At 42.5% G+C, this 21,679-nt stretch overlaps 2 protein-coding genes across 6 annotated transcripts in view; one reads left to right on the top strand and one right to left on the bottom strand.

Moving 5' to 3' along the window:
• The first annotated feature begins 3,324 nt into the window (after nucleotides 1-3,324).
• Nucleotides 3,325-14,041, top strand: SPC25 (SPC25 component of NDC80 kinetochore complex). 5 transcript variants are annotated; one of them, XM_060257272.1, is made up of 8 exons: nucleotides 3,325-3,470; nucleotides 3,733-3,783; nucleotides 4,984-5,184; nucleotides 5,933-5,998; nucleotides 7,484-7,630; nucleotides 8,885-8,980; nucleotides 11,501-11,599; nucleotides 13,828-14,041. In XM_060257272.1, the coding sequence occupies exons 3-8, from the start codon at nucleotides 5,031-5,033 to the stop codon at nucleotides 13,950-13,952; spliced, it is 687 nt and encodes a 228-aa protein (XP_060113255.1). In that variant the 5' UTR covers nucleotides 3,325-3,470; nucleotides 3,733-3,783; nucleotides 4,984-5,030; the 3' UTR covers nucleotides 13,953-14,041. The 5 variants fall into 5 exon arrangements, with proteins under 5 accessions (XP_060113255.1, XP_060113258.1, XP_060113256.1 ...); XM_060257275.1 differs by having other exon boundaries at nucleotides 3,330-3,462; nucleotides 3,733-3,856; XM_060257273.1 differs by having other exon boundaries at nucleotides 3,346-3,462; nucleotides 3,733-3,773.
• The window catches only part of NOSTRIN (nitric oxide synthase trafficking), a 51,631-nt gene continuing 43,019 nt past the window's right edge, over nucleotides 13,068-21,679 (bottom strand). Inside the window, exons 14-17 of the mRNA XM_060257277.1 lie at nucleotides 21,276-21,390; nucleotides 18,431-18,556; nucleotides 14,905-15,524; nucleotides 13,068-14,423 (exon numbers count right to left, since the gene is read on the bottom strand). Coding sequence (XP_060113260.1) covers nucleotides 15,370-15,524; nucleotides 18,431-18,556; nucleotides 21,276-21,390 — 396 coding nt within the window. The 3' untranslated portion in view covers nucleotides 13,068-14,423; nucleotides 14,905-15,369. The remainder of the gene's footprint in view (nucleotides 14,424-14,904; nucleotides 15,525-18,430; nucleotides 18,557-21,275; nucleotides 21,391-21,679) is intronic.

Below are 21,679 nucleotides of genomic sequence, written 5' to 3'. Positions count from 1 at the left end.
GGAGGAATTGCTATAGAATGCACCGTTTACATAACCTGAACTGCATCCTAATTTGTGCTTATCTCTAGAAGGTTAAGAAGAAGAAAAAGACACTGTACGATTTATTTGCCAGCACATCAAACCTTTATAGGATTTGGGAGATCTAAGAAATGGATTCCATATGCTGACAAACTGGTATACTTCCCTCCCCTCCCGTTTAGGATTCCAGAGTCATCTACCTATTGTCTTCATAGCTACCTAGGTTTTGGCTGTGATCACACAAACTAAATAATGCACTTTCAGTCCACTTTCCAGCTTGATTTTACTGTGTGAACTTGCAAAATCCACTTGGAAAGTGCATTGAAAGTGCATTATTTAGTTTGTGATCACAGCTTTTGTTTTCATAACCATGCCTATCATAAAAATGGCCTTGTCTTGAAACAGCTCCCTTCCACCCTAATAGGGACCTCTTATTTCTATTAATCAAAGTAGTTAGTATTATTTAGTGCACAGTTCTGCTACTTTCACAGACAAAACAGTGTTCTTGCAATTGTACCCATTTGCTGTTCAAAGACCCTAGAAGAAACCTGGCTGGTCCACCAATTACACTGCTTTGCACAACGTTCTGTGGGTGCTTAGGAGGACTGGACTACTCCCACAAAAGGTCCCCTGAATAGTAACAGTGCCTGGGATAAATTTAAACTGGGATAATTTAAACATTAAAAAGATGAAGATTGGTATACATGTTGGTGCTTTGGTTGACTACTGAGGAATAAGATTATACCTACGGGACTAGGCGTTAAAAAGAAGCCTGGTATGTTCCTTCAAGATTCTGGATTTATAGAAAGACAATGAACCTTAAATGTAATTAGGTGCCCTGTGGCACCTTACATTTTTATTCCAGCTTAAGGTTGGGTGGGGTTTTGTGTATGTGTGTGTGTAGACATTTTAAGAGGTCTACAAAGACAAAAAACAAAGAGTCGGGCCAAGGGGCCATGAAGTATAGGAAGGACAGGATGTTATGTTGTTTTATAATGTTACTAGGAATAAGACCCGCTGTGAAGAGAAAGAGGCACTGGGCGAGTGCCCTCCCCTTGGTGTCTTCTCACCCATCCAAGTGAAGGTATTCACTCCACCCCTCCCTTGGTGTCTTCCCACCCACCCACCCACCTCTAACTACCAGCCCAACCCCATCCACCTCTTCCTCTCAATTACCCCCTCACCCTTGGCACTCCACTACTCCCCCCACTAGTGACATTCACTCACCCTCCACCCTTAATGTCTTCCCACCCCAACCCTTGGCCCTCATTCACCTCCCTCCCACACTTGTGTGTGTGTGTGTGTCCCTGTGTCTGTGGTAGCTCAAAGCCCTGAAACAGGCCCAGAATGGAGGGAATAATGATGTGGGGTGCCAGTGGACATGATGATGGCCACATAGATGCTGAAGCTCAGCATTCCATTTGTTTGCAGTGCAGTGCTGCCACCTTTCCTGTTGTATTCAGCCTTGAAGCGTGTGAACTTGTGGCATGATCCGTCTTTTTTGGCTATGTGTTTTGTGTTATGGTATACCATAGAGTATGTGCCTCAAGGCATTTTCTTCAGGGGAGCTGATCTCTGCCATCTGGAGAACAGTTGCAATTCTGAGTGATCTCCAGCCCTCACCTGGAGATTGCAACAATGGTTCTCCAGGCAGAAATGGCTGGCTTGGAGGGTAGAGTCCATGACATTGTACCTGTCTGTGGTCCCACCCCTCCTCAAACCCCACCCTCTCCAAGCTCCACCCCTCAAATTTCCATTAATTTCCCACCCTGGAGTTGGCAACCCTATCTCCTTTCCAGGCAACTGTGTCAACCTACCTTTATTGGGCCCCCTGAGTTCATCTCCTCCTCACTCCCTGCAGGCTCTACCTAGGAAAAGTGCAGGCTTTCTTCACAGTGGGGGCCAAAGTAGTCTAGAGTTCAGTTGTAATTCCAAGGAATCTCCACTCTCTCCTCAGCAGGGGCAAAGTGTGGCAAAACTTTAAACTGCATTGGTCACCATCATTCTCCAATTCTGACAAGTTTATTATCTTTTGCTGTTTCTCCATGCAACTTATACTATCCAGACCAAACTGTTATTCTTTCAATTTGTTAATTTCACTATCTTGCCATTGGAGCCTAACTTTATTATACTGTTTTGCATGTTTAACCACTACCCGCCAGCTATATGTAGCACTGCTAACTGCACCCCATTTCATTGTCTGATGAAATGCGCTTTTAGCACACAAAAGCTTACATTAAAAAAAAAAATTGTCGGTCTTAAAGGTGCTACTGGACTCCAACTTTGTTCTATTGCTCTGGTAACGGATCACATTTAGTAGAATGAAGTAGGAGTCAAGTCACCTTTAAGACCAACAAAGTTTTATTCAGAACGTAAGCTTTCGTGTGCTCCAAGCACACTTCATCAGACAAAGAATCAGGTACAGTGGGCAGAGCTACATATAGCTGGTAGGCAGCTGTTTCGAATGCAAATGGTACAAATTTAAGATCCAGTGGCAGAATAGTAAAATTAACAAACTGAGCAAACCTTTGATCTGGGTGGCATGAGTATGAAAAAACAATAAAACAGTAATCTGTCAAAATGTGAGAATGTCTGTCAATCACTCTATTATATAAGCCTGGGTCAAAGAGAGGGCATTACTTTCTCAGATGTTTTTCCATCCAACTAATTTACCTTTTAACTAATTACATATAGTTTGCCATTTGTTGGGTCTTAAAGGTGGACTTGACTCCAACTTTGTTCTTCTGCTTCAGACCAACACGGCTGCCCACTTGGATCTCTTCACATTTTGATGAGTTCTTGAATACGGGATCTTCTCTAGGAAGAGACAGTTGCCACTCACTTTTCCAACACCCTCAGCAGAATTCTTGTTCTGTTTATTTCTGACCTTCATAGCACGCAAAAATCCCAACAGTGATACTTTCCTCTCCGCAAAATAACTTATCCAGTGGAGTTTGTGCCTGACAGAAAAACCTTCCCCGTCAACTATATCTGTAAAGCAAAAGGAAGAGAGAAACTGAAGACAAGTGATTCTTTTGCTGCGAAAAAACATCTTCCTAACATTTGCAAGCACTTCGAGTTGCCTTTCCCTGTCTACTTTCACCAGGGAAAGAGAATTGCTGTCGCTTTCTCCCATATCTTTAATAGTAATAGAAATACACGCTGGCACTGAAAGCAAACTACCTTCGGGACACACAAAGAAGACCAAGCCTGCTCCCTCTCCTTCTCAGACTACAATTCCCATCATGCTTCCAAAGCTCCCACCCAAACTTCCAAAAGAAGTTCCCGCCCCTTCCGCCGTTTTACGCCTTACACCAACCAATGGCTATCTTCGTTCGCTCGCAAGTCTGAGTCAATCCATGGAGGCGAAACGGTTGATTTTTGGCGCGGAATTGTGGACGTTTTGAATGGAGCAATTGACCGGGCGAGGAACCGATTTTGCAGGCGAGAGTGTGTGTTTGTTTCTTTCTGCGGGTGTGAACGTGGGGGTTGTGAACAGTGGCGGTTAGCTTCATGGAGCCAAGGGGAAACGTTTTAGCGACTACATTTTTAGATTTCCCAGCCTTGTCAATTGGAGGGGTCAATTGCAAACTATCCCATTTGTGAATTTTATAATACCGTTTCTTGTTGGGGTGGGTGGGTGGAATCTGGAGTCCTGCGGCTTACATTTATGTTTAAACCCACTAATTTGTTGTTTTTATTTTGTCATTACAGGCTGACATGTCTACTACTACCCAGCTGAAATTATCTTATTGGTAATTCCAGGTGGGTGAAACTTAACTTCATCTCTCTTTATAAGGACTAAAAACTCTTTAAGGAAAAGCCTGCGGTTTTCTTGGTAGCGTGCTACATAACTATGTTTTAAGACACCTATAATTCACCTGTTGTGTTACTCGATACTGCAGCAAGCTTTTCTTTAAAAGAAATGAGTGGCAAGCAGGGGTTGTTTTGTAGAAATTAGGTGGTGGAGCTCATTCAAGACCACCCTTTTTAAATTAGCATACTCGGACTGCTAGGAAAAACGGTAACCAAGGGTCCGCCAATGCGGTCTAAAGATCTATACCGCATCACAACTGTATTATTGGATTGGTTTTAAGTTAATATTTTAATGTTTTATTGCTCTATATTGTAATTTTAAGGTTTTACTTGTTATTGTATGATTGTAGAATGTTGTTAGCCGCCCTGAGCCTGCCGTGGTGGGGGAGGGCGGGATATAAATGAAATAAATAATTCAGGGATTGTTATGCAGCTGCACCTACTAGGTAGGTAGGTGGGGAGGAGGAAGGGAAACCCTCGGAAAGGTTCAGGAGCTGCACTCCTCTGAGCTCCTGCTGAATTCAAGGCTTGATGGCAAGCAATACTCCTTCTAAGCTGTGGAGTCTTGTGAGCAAATGTTCTACTTCGTGAACTACTGGCATTAAAGTTGTGAGCTACTGCATAAATTAGCTTGCTCTGAGGCCATATTTCCTGAGCTAAGACAAAAATGTGTGAGCTGAAGGTGGAAAACTGAACTAACTCAGCTTAGAGGGAACACTGGTGGCGAGATATGACAGTAGTCACTGTCAAAGGAAAGGGGTTACAGCGCTATCAATGTGGGAAATGGTGAACTTGATTAAATAGCCACTAGATCATTTTTGCTGTTTTATGAAAACTGGTTTTATTTAGCAATTAGTATCTTCTTTTAGGGGGAAAAAATCTGCTTGAACTTACATGAGTGATGTTTTTTGATGTTGGAAATGTTTTAATCATCGTACAGAAAAGCTCAACAGATATTCTAATGCACAGATGGACCTTTTGTAATCCTAATAGTGCAATCCTATTCAGTTATTCCAGTCTAAACCCATATTTCTGGAGTAACTGCACCATTAATGTCAGTTACTCCAGGACTGCACCATTAATGTCAGGCTTATAAGGAAGCAATTATGTTTGCTGAGACACCATAACATTTTTATGTCCTTATTCTAGCTGAAAAGATCCTCTTTGCGACTGTCCTGCGATCTGTTTTTAAAACAATGACCCAGACAAAAGATGACAATGAGCTGGAAATACTTGAAAAAGAAATAAGGGAATTCAGGACTACGTTCAAAACCACTTGTTATGGTGGATCCATTGACCAGACGCTGGGGCTAAGAGATCAGTGGCTAAAATCTATAAGCAAACTTACAGGTAAAATGATTTTGTATAATTTTATTGTCATCTCTTACCTGATTGCTGCTTGGTGTTTCCTGCCAAAAGGCCAGTTCTCGTACTTGACAAAGCATACAGATGAAGTGAACACAGTTTCCTTCCCAGAAATTAGGATGCTGGGCTGTAATCTGGTGAGAAGACCAGTACCTTTAAAAGGCCATCTCCATTGCGTGTCCTTTGTCTCTTCCCATTCGCCAGCCATTGCCAAGAAGTGCGGAGTGGGGCGGGGGAGGCTGATTATGGAAAAGAAAGCTGCAAATGGATTCCACTGGACTCCCACATAGTTCCTTTACCCTTCTTCTCTTGGAAGTGTTGCCAGGTAAAGGTACATTTACCTTATTTAGAAAAATCTGTGATGGAGTGTTTGTGCAACTCACACACTTAAAATGAAAGCCTTGGAGAGCCAGCATGGTGTCTGTCTAGGATTTGGGAGTCCCAGCTTTGAATCCACAGCTTTGAAGCTCAATGTGCAACCTTGGCCCAAGCACGTTCTCTCAATCTATCCTACCCACAGAACTGTGAGGATAAAATGGAAGAGAAGATAACCACATTGTAAGACATTGAGGTCTCCATTGGGGAGAGTATAAATGTCTAAAATAATATAGACAAACAAGAATAAGCTAGACAGACATGATGTTCACTGTGTGTGTAATGACTCTAAACTGTTACATATTTAAAGTGTATCTAGATTAGAATGCCAAATAACATTTCCCCCTTAATTTTACAGATAAATGGTCTATGAGATTAAAGGAAGGGGACCTAATGATTAACAGATTTCAGGAATATACAAATGGTATTGTATGGGTCCTTTCTTTTTTCATAAACTGTTCTTACAACATAAAGAAAAATAAAACATTTTGACTTGACATGCCTTTCTTATGCACGGGATCCACGTCCTGGAAGTAAATTGTCTACTGACATCTTTTAAGTTTGCATACAGGTCCAAGTCAGTAGTTAAAATACAACACAAATGTGTTTAGCTAGCATTTGCATTTTCAATTTCATGATGTATTATTGTGCAAACCAATCATCCTCAGTTTTCATGAGATGGCATTTTATAAGGGGATTTAGTCATGTGCTGAACTAGGCATCCTGTTTTGTAACCAAAATGCCCTGTATTTGTAGCTCTTTTCCCAATGTGTCTGAATTGTACCACAAACATTAGTCTACATTAAGCTCAGTCAAATATTCCTTATAAGAACTCAGCTAATAGCTATTATTTTTCAACAGTGGCCACCATCTAATATATCAGGGGTGGCCAACGGTAGCTCTCCAGATGTTTTTGCCTACAACTCCCATCAGCCTCGACCAGCATGGCCAATGGCTGGGGCTGATGGGAGTTGTTGGCAAAAAACATCTGGAGAGCTACCGTTGGCCACCCCTGTAAAACATAGTTAGCATTGCTGAAAATCATTACAATAGGTAGCCTTTGTAGCATTCTGCCTTTCATTGAGTCGTGCCTAGTTTTTGTGTGTGTTTTTAAGGGTATAATCTGATCTTCTGTTTTTGAATTCTGTGCCCTTAAAACAAGAGCTTTGCAATGCAGCGAATATTTTTGCTACATTTTAGAATGGAGGTCTTTCACCCCAAGACCACAGCAGTATGTGGTGTGATATTGTTACATTTGGGATTAATAGTGACCAAACACAGAACCCATGAGACTCAAGGGAAGGGGATCCAATCCTTCCCCCTCCCGGCAATACTTCTGCCTGCCTGGCATCTGTGGTGGCAGGACCTCTAGCTACTCTTCCCTCACTTGGTCCCCTGTGGTGCTGCTACCTCTGCCTGCCTAGCTTATGCTAGGAAGCAGCTTCTCTCCTCCTTGCCCATCCAACTCCCTCAAAATGAGAGCTAGTGTTTCCTCCAAAATGATATAATAATTTGAGGGGGTTGTTCTACAAATGTCAGGAGGCAGTCTCTCTCCCCCCCCCCCCCCCGCCCCGAGGTCTGTAGAAAAATATACATTGTCTTTACCTGGCCTCAATCTTTGGATTTTCTGATCCACGCTTGAGGGGAGACAAGCTCAGAATTAGATCTATGATGTTCAGTGGTTGGGATGCCGCTTACTTGCAATAAGCAATAAGCATGCTAACTATAAGAATACTTACATACATTATAGGAAGATGCAAATGTTTCTCTTTTTTTTTTTTAAGTTCAAAATAGTTTATGCCCATGCATGATATGGGATGCTTTGCGCATCGCTAGGATTGCTTGTGACTCCAACAAGGCTTATATGTGGGTATCCCATTAAATGACCTAATTTTCTTGGTTTACACAGAGTTGAACCAGAAGAACAAATCCATTGAAGAAAAACAGGAGAAGCTATCAGAAGTTCTTGCTAGCATCAAAGATGGAGAAGAACAAAATTCAGACTTAACGGACACTATTCAAGAGCTCAAGGAGAAGTTGATCAGGATAGGGGAAAGTGAGTTGCAATGAGAAAGCAGAATGCAGATACACATTCTAAAAACGGTGTAAGCGTGAATGATCCTTATGTTATCTTCTGTGGAAAGAGTCTCCTGGCAGTAATACATGTACCTAAAAGTGCAGTTTTGCACAAGTATGTTTTGAGATGTGCTTTATCCGACACTATGGCAGGTCATGTATCTGTTGGAACATAGGAGGAACATATTGCACTATCCTTATTGCAGCTGGAAAGAACTAAGCAGACTTGTTTTCTAAATCAAGGGCTAAATTCTGTAAATATATTCCTGGCAAAGACGCAGTTGTTTCTGCAATCCTCTTCATTGTTCTACAGGTTTTCTGCCATGTGCCTATAATTTCTAAATAATTAAGCTTCCTAGATCTTCTGCTTTTAATGTTAGGAAATTTGAAAGGGTTTAGGTTCAAGTGCAATCCTAAATAAAGCTAGCTACTCCCTTCTAAATTCATGGAAGTCAACAGATGCTAAGCTCAGTTTAGGACTGCACTGTTGGTTACCTATTCTGGCAAATTTAGGGGTCTGCTCAGATATTAACTGGCTGCTAGAGTATTATCATGGTGAGAGTAGGTGTCGGCTTTGGGGCTCATACAGTCCCTTCTAATTTGCTTCACAGGTGAAGCTAAAATGTAGACCAGAAGATGTCCCATATTAACTTGAAAATGGGAGCTTGCTGATCTTGAATGAAAGCTCCCATAAGATCATGATCCATGCATTAGACTTCTAAGACCAAGCTTCACAGTGCGTATTTCTGGATGTTGGCATCTGATTTTAGGCAGATGAAAAATTATGAGCCTGGTATTTTTCAGTACCTAATGATGGATAATCATTTCCTGATCCCTGCTTTTGGAGGAAAGAAGCTGAGGAAAGAATTGCATGAAAACAAAGACCGGGGCTGGGGAGAAGACAACGAATGGGGAGCTGAACAAATCAGAAAAGACATGTTCATATTCAGAGTCTTAATATTTATTTAAAACCGGATTAGCCTGTCTTTCTCTTGAAAAAAACCTCAAGATTGGTATTGGAGTTAAACTTCATTTAGAAAATAAAAAAATTAATAAAACTTCAGCAGATTTTTAAAATATACATTGGTTAATTCTTAATTTGTAAAATTCAAATGGGGATGTAGTGAGACAAATATGTTTTCAAGATATGCATTTACTTGTGTGCACGTGTGTGTGGGGGGGACTTACTCTTATGTATAGTGAGGTGGGTTTTTTGTTTGTTTTTAAATCTTAGCTAAAAGTAAAGCCACAGAAGAAAAGATGGAAAGACTTAGCAAGGTTGAAAAGACATTTAAAGAACGGACTGGGCTAGAAATACGGAAAACCAGTGGTAAGAAGGAGATCTACATATATTTGTATAATTTCACTGTGTGATTAATGCCAATTTTCAGTAGCACATATAACATTAAATCTTCCCCACCCCATAATATCTGTCTACACCTCACTGATATTTGGTATGCATGCTGCAGAAATGAGCATGCTTATTGATATTTATCCTGCTCCAACGAAAATGAGCTTGAATTGAATCCTTTTTCTTTGTGACTCTGTCCCATCACCAGAGCAAAAGGATACTGCGGAGGGACAAGTCTGACCATATTTTCCACTGGTGGAAGGCACTTGTAGAGGCGCTAGGCAGTTTTCCCTCCTCTCCCCCATGGTTCCCAGGGGTTGACTGCCCCCGGGTGCCTGATCTGGAAAGGAGGGATGATAGCAAACTACAGTAGTGGTGAATGTTGGTTTCAGTATTGATTGTTTCAGTCATAAGACGGGTGGGTGGGAAGTCTGCAGTCTTTCCCACTCACACCTCACAAATTAATGCTATTAAGTTGATAGCGTGATCACATCTTATAAGAGCGGAGGAGAAATAAGAGCAGTAGACAGTATGTGGCTCCTTCCCCCGCCCGCCTCGTCAGAGTAATCGGATTAAGTGCGAGCCCTGCGGGACTTTAATCAGTTCCGAGGGCTTGCAAAACCACCTTCTTTCTGCAAGCTTATAAGGAACCCTGAATGCAACATCTAGCCATTGGAATATACCTATTGAATGTAGCACCTTAACTTATGGTAGTTTTAAATTTTATGTAACTGTTTTTAAATGTATTTATTAACTGTATTTTACAATTGTTTTATACAATATCATGGTATATACCATGTCCTGTTAGCCGCCCTGAGCCTGCTTCGGCGGGGAGGGCGGGATATTAATAAAATTTAGTATTATTATTATTATCTGAATCCACGTGTATCCCACCCACCCCAATCCACACAACTGCTTATACACCATCAGCTAGCATTGCAGCACGGAAGGCTTTTCAATCACTTTTAAATGTCTAAGCCTGAATATCTTCTTCAGACTATCAGCCTAATAGTACTCAATGAGAGGTACTGGTATTGACCATCTTCTCCCATATGAAGCTACCCATTCACACTGGTAATCTTCAGAGGCCCTGTCTTTATTGCCCCCACTACCTGAGGCTAGATGGGTGACAACCTGAAGAAAGGGCTCTCTTGGTCATGGCATGAAAGTTTTGGAACTCCCTCCCCAGGGAAATTCATCTGTCTTCCTCTGTTGGGATCTTCCACTGGAGGGTGAAGACCGTTTTGTTTGGCATAAATAATGGTTATTGGCCCCTGGTTCAGGTATTTGCTTGTTTCTGTGTTCTTCTTGAATTATTTTATAATTTTATATGTTGTTTTTAATTCAGATGTTTAAATGTTTTTACGTGTGCCACCTTGGGGAATCCTATCAGGCGGAAAGGCAGCATACCGTAGCAATGTTATAAATAAATAACACAAATAATAGTAAACTGGTTGCAAATGATGAAAACAGCAAAACCAAGCTGACCACAGGTGTTTACGAATATTTTCTACATACGAACTCCCAGAGATAAAGAGAAATATGACTGACCCCTGACCTGCATATCCCAGGCTATCCTGATCTCGTCAAATCTTGGAAGTGAAGCAAGGTTGGCCCTGGATAGTATTTGGATGGGAGTTTGCCAAGGAAATACCTCTGAACGTCCCTTGCCTTGAAAACCCTATGAGGTGTTGCCATAAGTCAGCTGCTGTGACAATGGCAAAAAAAAGTTAACTGGAGAGGAGGAAGCCCTAGAATTTGGCATGATGAAGACTGAAAATTCTCCAGACGGGGACAAAATGTTGAGAGCACCTGAGCATCACTTTAGCTGGGTTGGAGGGGAGGAAATCTGCCTGCTCAAGCTGCTGAAGGTGAATCCCAGAGAAGGATATTTTGTGGAATGGGGCTTTCAGATTGTGCCTGCCCCTGGCTCCCATTCATTGCAGAGTACCAGCTTGTGGAGCTAAACTGCATTTAGCTAGTCATGGCACAGTTAAATTGGTTATGCTTACATCCTTTTAAAGGGAAAAAAACCAGTTTATTTCATGTGGATCATAGATTATTGGACGCACTTGCACACTCCACCCCCAGCCTGGTTTTCAAACCCTCCCCCCACAACTGCACACCAAAAAGTATGTGAATGAAGATGTCTTCCACCAGTGAGAAACATAACTGAGATGTAGGTCCTTCCCTCTAAATGCAGTTCCTGAAATGAGCAATGAAGGTCTGAGCAGCATACTATGAAAGGCAAATCATTCTGGGTTAGATACTTACAACACTGATGGTGCACGGGTACATTGCTAAGCTATGGTGTATAAGCCAGTTAACTATCTGTGAACAAAATCTGCAATGAGTCTAGGCACAGAAGTTTCCATAAGTGTTGATTTGTTTTGACTTGAGAGAAAGTAATGGTAGATTTTAAACATCTATTGCATTGTTGTCATATTAAGTTATATTCACGGAATCGTGTGACTGAATTCTGGTTTGTTTTGGTCTTAGCTAATCATCTGCAGTTTATATTCCGCCGTATTGACCACAAAGATCCTGACAAGCCATACATATGTACCCTTTCCCTAAATGAAGAGGGAGCCTATGAAGGTATGAATGAAATTTCCACGTGGATGACATTGCATAGTTTGAACAAATCCCCTCTAACACATGGTACACCAGATTCTTTGCAAAGATTGCAGCCTTTGACTGTCCTGCTTTCCCCCTCATTGTAGCCTTTCTACTCTGATTTTTTAAATGACATTTTTCATGAGGATTCTAGTTGCCCATACATGGAGATTCACCAACTGCAGGTTTTAACGAAGTCTTAGAAATGTTACCCAGATTATCTGCCCTATTTAGTTTCAAAGCACCTCTGATTTCTTATTATTTCAGTCACTTCATGGCTACTCAATATTAGGGTCTGAAGTAAGGGTGTGCAAAAAAAAGAAAAACCATGGTATTTTGGGGGGGCTCGGGTAGAAGGTAAAGGTAGTCCCCTGTACAAGCAACAGTATTTTTTGACTGGGGTGACGCTTTCGCAACGTTTTAATGGCAGACTTTTTACAGGGTGGTATTTCTCAAAATTCCCAAATCATATAGATATTGTGATTCAGGATTTATTCAGGAACTCACTGCTTAGAGAAGGTGTTTAAACACCTTCCAGGTGAATTTGCCACTTGGGAGTTCATGCCTTTTGCAAGCCACACCACATACCAGCTGGGGCAGCATGGAGCTGAGAGCTCCGCATGTCCTTGGCTGGGTCGGGCTCTCGGTATAGGTGAACACACCCAAATAAAAGCCTGGGGTGGGGCTCAGCATTTTTGGGCTCAGCTATGCTAGTGGGTAACAGCTCTTTGATCTGTATTCAGTTTAAGTGATACCTGAAAAATACCGTATCAGTATTTTTTCCGCTCAGTTACGCCGAATGCACACCGCTAGTCTGAAGCAGCTTCCTAAGCCTGCTTTAAGTTTTTTACCCAGTTGTGTTTTCCTAGACTTATTTCTGCCGGAAGAAAAGCATCAAGCAACTCAAAACTTGCTACCTGCCTTGACCAACTGAACAACCATTCTGGTTTTTGCATCTGAGCCTGCCTCGGCGGGGAGGGCAGGATATAAATAAAAAATTATTATTATTCTTATCTAACAAGAGCTGGCATTTTCAGTCTCTTACTGATGTTGGCCTGTCTTGTGTTAACAGAATACAAGCAATGGTCAGAAACACATATGGAAATTATTAGAAATCATAGCACAAAGTAACGTCACCTTTGTTAGGAACAAAGTTTTGTTCAAGGTATTTAATATCTTGAATAAAACTTCGTTGGCTTTAAAGGTGCCACTGGATTCTTAACTTTGTTCTCTTGCTTCAGCCCAACATGGCTGTCCACCTGGGTCCACTTTTTTTAAGGTTGAGGGGCCTGTTGATAGATGGGAGGTTGGGGGGAAAAAACAAAATGGCTTGATAACAGGATTTATGTGAGTAGAATGGTGGTGTTGTTTTTTGTCAACCGCAAACCTTTAACTCCCACTCCTCCCTCTCTCCGCCCCAAGAATAACTTTCACCCAGGAAACTTTCCAGTAGATTGAACTTTCAGGTTTATTTAAAATGTTTTTATGCCAGTTCTCCAACGAACCTAATGACTAACTCTAGACATTCTTGTGATGTAAGGCTCAAGGGTGACTTAACATAAACAGAAATCTCATATAAAGACTAAATTTTTTTTTATTATTATTATTCTAGCATAAGCTTTACTATGTCAAAGACATTTTAGTGGGGGGTCCAGACACGTTGACATGCAAATTATTTATAGATCTAAAATATGTATGTTATTGAAACTGTAAACAGCAGGGTCAAAAACTTTGTAATGAAAGGCGAACAGGGTGAGACGTAATTGTGTTAAAATTCTAATGTGGTCACGAAAAGGACAAACTATTCACAATAGCAGTGAATGTTGGTCGCAGCCTCCTTTGTTTTGCTGTTTACAGCTCTTCCCCACACACACCCATAAATGCGAGTGTGTATGCCTGCATACAGACCTCACGAAGTCTGCCTAGTGAGCATCCCTTATAGGACTGAAAATAAGCTTTTGGTCACAAAAGGTTATATAATAATAAAAATGACTCAGTCGTTAAGACCGCACAGGATTGTTCTTGCTACAGCTGTCTGAAAACTGTGCTGAGTCATGTCTCCACATGGCAGGGTGCAATCCTGTGCACACTGAGCTGGGAGGCAGCACCACCAAACACAATGGGAATTTCTGTACATGCCTTGATTTGTGCTGCGGAATGCCTCATTGTCAAAGCAAGACTGTTTATTCCCCTCATTTGTTTCTTCCTAGTGATCTCCTGTTCCCCTCCCTTGGGCTGCATAGAAGAACTGCAGTTAAAAGTGAGAGAAACCAACAACTTTTCTGCATTCATTGCTAACATTAGGAAAGCCTTCATTGCTTTGTCATACAAGTGATGTCTTGAAATACTGGTAAACCTGCCTTCGTACTGATTTTGAGCGTTTACTTGGGGAGAGAATAAAGAGATTTATTGGATACAATAGAATTATTTTAGTTGTGTGATCGTCAAAAAACAACTGAGAGGTGGGGCGCATGGCCACCTCTGACTTCCAATGACCAGTCAAAGTTCTGGGATCCTCACATCAAAACAGGAGCTACGCTAAAATTACAGGCTTCATTTGTCCTTCGTATTCATATCCCACCATTCCTTCATGCACCTCTGGCTAGCTTCCACGACAGTGGAAGGAATGGAGAATCCCTGTTTTCCCCCTCATGCAACAATCCTTGTGTGGTAGCTAAGGTTAAGAGAGAATGAAAGTCACCCAGTAAGCTTCATAGGTAGAATTCAGATTTGTTCCCTGTTGACATCAACTACTGCGCCACACTGCTTTTTTAGGTACGTGGTGGGGAGGGGGGTTGCTCTCTCTCTCTCGGCTTGGCTTCGCGAACGAAGATTTAAGAAGGGTGATGTGGATATGCCCTTCAGGCCTGCGCAGAGGAATTTTTTAGGTGAAGCGCAGTGTGCGCGGTACTGGCTCCACCCTTTCACCTGGGGGTCATCTGCCATGGCCCAGTAAGCCAGGACGCCGGCAGCGAGTCCTCCAGGTGGTAGGTGTTACATTAACGAGCTCTATCTGCCCGGGTTTGATGTTAGAGTTTTCCTTCTCTTAGGCTGGCGAGGTTGGTGGGCCCAGCCTGCCCATCCGGTTATACCGCCGGACAATTCGGTCGCACCATGACGTAGCAAACTCTGTGAAAAACGGGGGGGGGGGGGGCAGCGAGAAGGTGTTGCTACGGATGCAGTAATGCAGCAGAGGCCATTGCAGTGACCATCTGCCAGGCATAGCCAGACAGTGACCACGCGGCGTTCACTACACCGGGAGAGGAGAGGCTATGTATTGCGCATACACTTTCCCTGGGGGGGTAGGATGTTCCTAAAGACTGCTGCAGGTGGAGCTTTGCAGTATCAGAAACTACACCTAAGACCGGACTGTTGTCTCCTTCTGCTTCCCCCAGTAAGCTTTTAGCAACAGGAATAAGTTTCCGTCCCTCTTGCACCTTAAATCCTCTGCAAGCCAGAATGGAGAGGTTGGGAAGTAGTTAATAAATCATAAGTCAAAATAATGCTCCCACTGGTGTTGAAATCATAGCTAAAGTACTAGCTCGGAAGAAATTTGGTAAGAGGGGGTTTAACATGATACTGTATGGATCTACCAAATGCGGAAAGGTTAACTCTTCCACAGAGTCCTGTAATACAGGAAGTTGCTCAAGAGTAAAAGCTTGCTAGTTCAGAGCTTGGGCGTCATTAAATAAACCCATAATATACTTTGGACTTGCGAGCTATCCTGGATATGATTGTCTGGTTTGTACATTTTAATAACATGTTGAAGCCTCTTCAGTAGGTAGACTCTCATCAGGACAGGGAGAGATTTCTTCTACATATGTTGCTGGAAAAATACCACGTTTCCCATTCAGGCATCCGTGCCACCATCCGTCGTCGTCTTTTTGATGAATTACGATAACGTCACCTAAAGAAAGAAAGAAAGGTGTGTATTAGATTGACATTGTTGGTCAGTATTACACATCAGTGCTTAATGTGGGGTTGGATTCAGTTGAAATTTCTACCGGGGGGGGGGTGTTGAGTTTTGCCACTTTTCCATGGCAGAGCTGACCCCCACCCCAAAGACAAAAGGATATACAGATGGATTTTCACATGATAACTCTTCATGGTTTTGTAGGTATCTGTTTGGTTAAAAACAACTTTTTTTACATCACCTTTAGTCAGAGTCAGAGCAACAACCAAGATGTGGTTTGGCCACTGCTCCCGAACTCAGCTAGGTTAAATTATTGTAATGTACTTTACGTGTGGCTTCCTTTGAAAAGGTCAGGAACTTTGCTTGGTCCATAACATGACAGCCAAGTTATTGTCAGGGGCTGGATACAGGGATTGTATCACTCCTGTGTTGAAAGAACTGCAGCGGCTGTCCATCTGTTTCTGGGCTTGAGGCCAGGCTAGCTGAAGGTCAGCCTCTCCCTGTATTTTCCAGCTTGCCAGTTAAGATCCTTGAAGCCCTGTTCTCTGTGCCCCTGCCCATGAGCAGAAATTGTTTTTTTCCAGTGATGACTCCTTGTCTGTGGAATACCCTTCCCCTTGAGGCATACGTGGCCCCTACTTTTGCTTTCATTTAGGCACCAAGCTAAAATGTTCATTTATTCATTTATTTATGCCTAAAATGTTCATCTATGTCTTATTAGACTTTCTTGCTCTATCCACATACATTTTAGCATGAAAGTGGGGGGTGGGGAGAGTCCCCAGTTAAACCCTCTGAACCTCCACTGGTTTGACTACTTTGAAGGATTACATCTGTTTGCTTAGGGGGTGCAAGTTCAAGCTGAATTATGCCCAGACTTTTAACTGTCTTATCTCTTAAATGTTTCTGCCCTGAGGATTATTTTATCTGCAGCATTTTAGACAGCTCAATGTATATTTTACGCTGTTACGCTCTGGCTGTTTTCATTACATTGACTTTGATTTGTTTTAATGGCTGTTTTTACCTTAATTGTAAGCCACCTTGGGTCATATCACTGGAGAGGCACAATAAAAACTTTCTAAATCAATGAAACAAATGCTTTCTTGTGTCCCTTTGAGGTTACCTCAAGATGAAGAATGGGTTTTCTTTGCGTTTCTAGCTTTGTGATCGCAAAATAGCTGAGTTGTAGTGGATAAAGTAAGGCTCCATTTCCCCGTGTCATTTTTAAATGTATGTAAGTTATTAAAACTTTTTTTCTAGATTTACAACCTGTATGGACTTGTTTGCTCAAACAGGCTGGTGTCCTATTTTCACTCAGGAAAAACAGGGTTGCACTTACCTCTAACTGCTGTTCATCAAGTGGTCTTTTGTGCAGGCTCACGTGTGGGACTGCACAGAAGCCAGGATGGTCTGCACGTTACGTGGTCAAAAAGTGTGATCTACGTGGTGCTCCCCTCATTCCCATTTCATTCCTCGAGCGTGATGACCTGGCAACTGTGACCCATGCTATGGTCACCTCGAGATTCTCAGATTACTGTAATGCCTTCTACATGGGGCTGCCCTTGTCCCAAATCCGGAAGCTGCAGCTAGTGCAGAATGTGCGGGCCAGATTGCTATTGGGGCTCTCCATGTGGGAGCACATACAGCTGGGCTGCGGGTGCTGCACTGGCTGCCTGTGGCATACCAGATTTGCTACAAGATGCTGGTTATTACCTTTAAAAGCTTTATATGGCCTCGGACATGTCTACCTTAGGGACCGCTTTTCCCCACACGTTCCCCAGAGGATACTTCAATCAGGATCTCAATTTATTATCAATCCCTGGGTCAAGGGAGGCAAGACTTAATACATGAAAGAGCCTTCTCTGTTGCCCACCTTACTGGTGGAACCAACTTCCTTAAAATATCAGAGCTTTGCAGGACCTTGCCCAGTTCCACAAAGCCTGCAAGACTACACTATTCCATATTGCGTTTGATTGTTATCTATTACTACAACTAGCTGAAATGATTTTAACATCAAACCTGCCATGCTATTGCCTAGACACTAGATATGAAGGCTGTCCATTAATACTATTGAATGCCGCCTATTCATCTATTTATTTATTGTAATTAGCACCTGATTGTTATTTTTAGCTCAGTGTTTTTACAGTGATGATGTTTTATTATGAGCCTGCTTTGGCAGGGAGGGCAGGATATAAATTGAATAAACCATAAACCATTCTTGAAACCTCTGGAATGCAACCCACTGAAAATGTTGGTTTTTGAGATTTGACATGCAAATAACACTTATCTGCCACTGGATTTCAGGAACATTATCTGTCTTACTAGACTTTCTTGCTCTTTATCCACATACATTTTAGCATGAAAGCGGGGGGTGGGGAGAGTCCCCAGTTAAACCCTCTGAACCTCCACTGGTTTGACTACTTTGAAGGATTACATCTGTTTGCTTAGGGGTGCAAGTTCAAGCTGAATTGGACAGAACATGAGCTATAATTCTCAGAAATGTTTACTCAAAAACATGTATTTTCAGTCACTGCACTATATTCTTTAGAACTGGTTGACCTGCAGCCCTAATGAAATAAATCATTGTTTTAGATGGCAGCGATGGTGTAAATCCAAAGTTGCCAACTTCTGTTTGAAAAATTCCAAGAGATTAGGGGATAGTATCTGGGCAGGTGGAATTGGGGGAGGAGCTTAGCACGGGTGTGATGCCATAAAGTCCACCTGCTGAAATGGCCATTTCTTCCGGACGACTGATCAATGTAGTCTGGAGATCAGTTGTAATTCCAGGAGGACTCCAGACCTCACACTACGTTAATCCTAACTGCAGTCTAATATTTTGTTGGCTTCTGAACATTTTTAACCCAATGGATACTTTTGTTTAGATAAGTGAAAAGGTTAGTTACCTTTCTTCAAGCAAAGCTCATCTTCTCTTTCAGTCTGGTAATCGTACAAAGCTATACACATAGGGTGTGCCGCATCGCTATTCCCTGGACGTAAAGAGGGCGTTGGATTTGAATTGCAGACAGTTGCTGGAAAGCAGAGCAAGAAAATGGTGAGGTTTCCAGTGGGGCGGTTGTAACTGTGGCTCTGCACCTCTTCTGCAGTTCTCTCTTTTTAGCACCCTCCCCATTACAGCTCGAATTAAATTTTTAAGAGGAACAGATTGAACACCATCAGAGCTGCAGGGCTAGAAGTATTTTGTTCCATTTTGGGCATGCAAATCCTGCCGTAAATCATTAAAAAGTATGTTTGAGGGTGGGTTGCAGTTTTGATCAGGCAATCCTATTTCAGCTCCCTCTTTCTTTCACCCGGTGGGTGAGTACCGCTTCTGTACGCCATACTGAAGATATACTCCTCAATGTTTAATTTGGGGCCTGCTTTCTCCCAGTTTGCCCCTTAAAAATAAATCTGAAGGAACAGTGGATACCAGAAGCTTAGAAGATGAGTGGGGGAAACAGCCATAGTCCTGTCCCTGTGGTATCCCTCACACCCTGCCTTTTCAGTTCCACTGCATTAAAAGCAGGCCTCATTTTGGGCTGGAGCTCACAGGAGCAGAGCGCTGGAGCCACTAAATTTTATTGTGCTCCTTACCACCCCCTTCCCCAAATACATGCTTCTGGGCTCCATTGTTCAACCCCCCTGTGAGAATTTTGATGAACTCTTAAGATTTGACAAACTTTCTAAAATTTCCCCCCACAAAAAATGGGGAAATAACCAAAACCTATAAAGCAGACAGATGGAAATCATCATCATGCCCCTGTGGCCACATAAGAGAAAGTAATTCAAACGGTATGATGGGAATAAGGTTATATTATGTCCATTATAATTCCAGAAGCATTTTAAGGTAGATGCTGAGCTGATATCATTTAGTACACCTTCCAGGGGTGTGTGGCATATGCAAATGAGTTGTACTAATGAGCTCTAGCACTTTTTCTTTGAAACGACTCCTGATTACAAGTGTCAGGGGAAATGGGTAATTAGAATCATGAGTCTTGGGAAGAGTGAAAATTAGTAGGCATAAGATTCAAGGAGGGTATTGGAGCAAGCTTTCTTAAAAAAGATTCTCAGATTAGGGGATATTTACCAGATTTAGGCAGTTACAAGAAGCAGGGCCAGCGCTGGGGTTTTTCCCACCCCAGGCAAGGCCCTGCCCTCCAGTGGAGGAGGGCCCCCAGTGCCGGCCCATTTGAACTGAGGGGTCTTGAACCCTCCATGCAAATGTGTACCCCCCCCCCGGCCTTCCTGCGGCGTGGGAAAGCCCAGCGGGGCCAGATCACTCAGCCCTTTGCTTCCCCATCTCTCTCTGAGGACGCTGGGGAAGGGAAATGCCACTCCTCCGATCCCTCATAGCCGAGAAAAAATGAGCCAGAGGCTCAGGGACGGCATGAGCAGGGAGGGGGCAATTGCCTAGTTTGCCGACTCCCAAGTGCTGGCCCTGATAAGAAACATTTGGATTTCTTAGCTGTCTTTGCCAGTCGGGTGGTATTAATACAGACTGCATCACTGCAAATGTCTTAACATTGAGGTTCACAAGAATGAAAATCTCGCCTTCTCCCTTTCCTCTGCTTTTTAAAATCCCTTAAAAGGTAGATAGGCGAGAAGAATGAGGAGATTTTCTCCCTTCTTTGCTACCTGCTGGATGAGTGTGGATGTCTGTACCTGCAATTTAAAAAGTGGACACAAACCCAGATTATTCTCCACAGCAAGGTCTGAAAGCCCCTCTCTTCTGGCCCAATAGGAAACCATTAAAAAAAAACCTAATTCAGAGGGACTGAGTCAATTGGACTTCTGAGAAGCAGAAGTGACCTTGTGAAATGCCTGCTGAGGGTGGGGGGAGTGTTAGAAAAAGTCAGTTTTTGAAAGGAGAAAGAATGCAAGAGCACGTCAGTTGTCACCCTTTCAAAAATCAGAATTGAAGTCTACATGACAAAGTCTGGTTCAGTTCCATTATCAGTGTGCTTACCCTAAAAGCAACAGTGGGAGTAAAATTTGTTGTGAAAGTAAAGATAGCAATAGGAGAAAATTAGTGAAATGTGAATTTCCCCCACCACTAGTTGGCCCAGCTGGATGCATAAGTCATTTTTCCTGCTACACTTTCTTTTGGACCAGATCTATGAGATCTTCTACTTAAGTTTTTTCTGGTTGTTAACTTTATACTACTATTCTCGTTTGAGTGGCAGCTATTATGCCACATATGAGCTCGATTCAACGACTCTGGATCCAGAAGGCTTCTACCTGTGCAATGAGACTCTTGCCAGAGGTGGGCTTCTGGCATTGATGGGGAGACAACTATAAGTGAAACAAGCTTTGGATCCAGCCCTGTGTATTGATGGAAGAGAAAGGAACGAAGACTTTTGTATTGTTATCCAACAATGATGCAAATATCAAAGAATTCAGGTTTTCACGGCTGGTAACATCATTAGGGTTTGTAGAATCTTTCGGGATCAAGTGCCGTGTTCTACTGGAGAAAGTTTTCCTTCCAGACGTTTCGTTCTCAGCTGCGGAGAACATCCTCAGTGGCGTTGCAGCCGGAGCAGGCGCTCTGACCTTCTTGGCTGCTGTGCATTGAGTCAATGCACTCAATGCACAGCAGCCAAGAGGGTCTGAGCGCCTGCTCCGGCTGCAACGCCACTGAGGATGTTCTCCGCAGCTGAGAACGAAACTTCTGGAAGGAAAACTTTCTCCAGTAGAACACGGCACTTGATCCCAAAAGATTCTACAAACCCTAATAATGATGCAAATAGTTACCTGACAGAGAACTTGGGTTGCTTCCTCTTTCACTGGCCACCCGGGTGCTCAGAGTTTGCTCGAAGTCTTTCACTTTGACAGGGCAAGTGATCATCACAGAACTATGTACACAATCCTAGAAATTGTGGGGGGGGGGGGAGGTAGAGAAATAGCATTATTCACCATTTTTAATCTGGTTCTGATTTGCTACAGAAGAAATTTAAAAAAAAAGTAGATTCTTGCCAAAAACGGCTGTTAATGAATGCCATCAAAATATTTCCACTGTTCCTGAAAACTAGGGCTTATAACTAACAACATTTAACTGAAGCCTATTACTAAGAGGGCCTTGGAGGATCTCTAAAGAGGAAGCTGTTCATAATTTTTTATTCGTGGCTGGTGAGAAAGAAGCATTCTCATTTAGCCAG

This window comes from Heteronotia binoei, chromosome 16, assembly GCF_032191835.1.
Source record: "Heteronotia binoei isolate CCM8104 ecotype False Entrance Well chromosome 16, APGP_CSIRO_Hbin_v1, whole genome shotgun sequence".
NCBI classification, from domain to species: Eukaryota; Metazoa; Chordata; class Lepidosauria; order Squamata; family Gekkonidae; genus Heteronotia; species Heteronotia binoei.
This window is presented reverse-complemented; position numbering and strand designations above follow the sequence as displayed.

What these genes read in the sequence shown, in the direction of transcription:
- SPC25 (XM_060257272.1), top strand. Translation starts at nt 5,031, where the DNA reads ATGACCCAGACAAAAGATGACAATGAGCTGGAAATACTTGAAAAAGAA. An exon ending in ATTTCAGGAATATACAAATG is followed by an intron (nt 5,999 to 7,483) that starts GTATTGTATGGG and finishes TGGTTTACACAG; the next exon opens with AGTTGAACCAGAAGAACAAA. An exon ending in GTTGATCAGGATAGGGGAAA is followed by an intron (nt 7,631 to 8,884) that starts GTGAGTTGCAAT and finishes TTTAAATCTTAG; the next exon opens with CTAAAAGTAAAGCCACAGAA.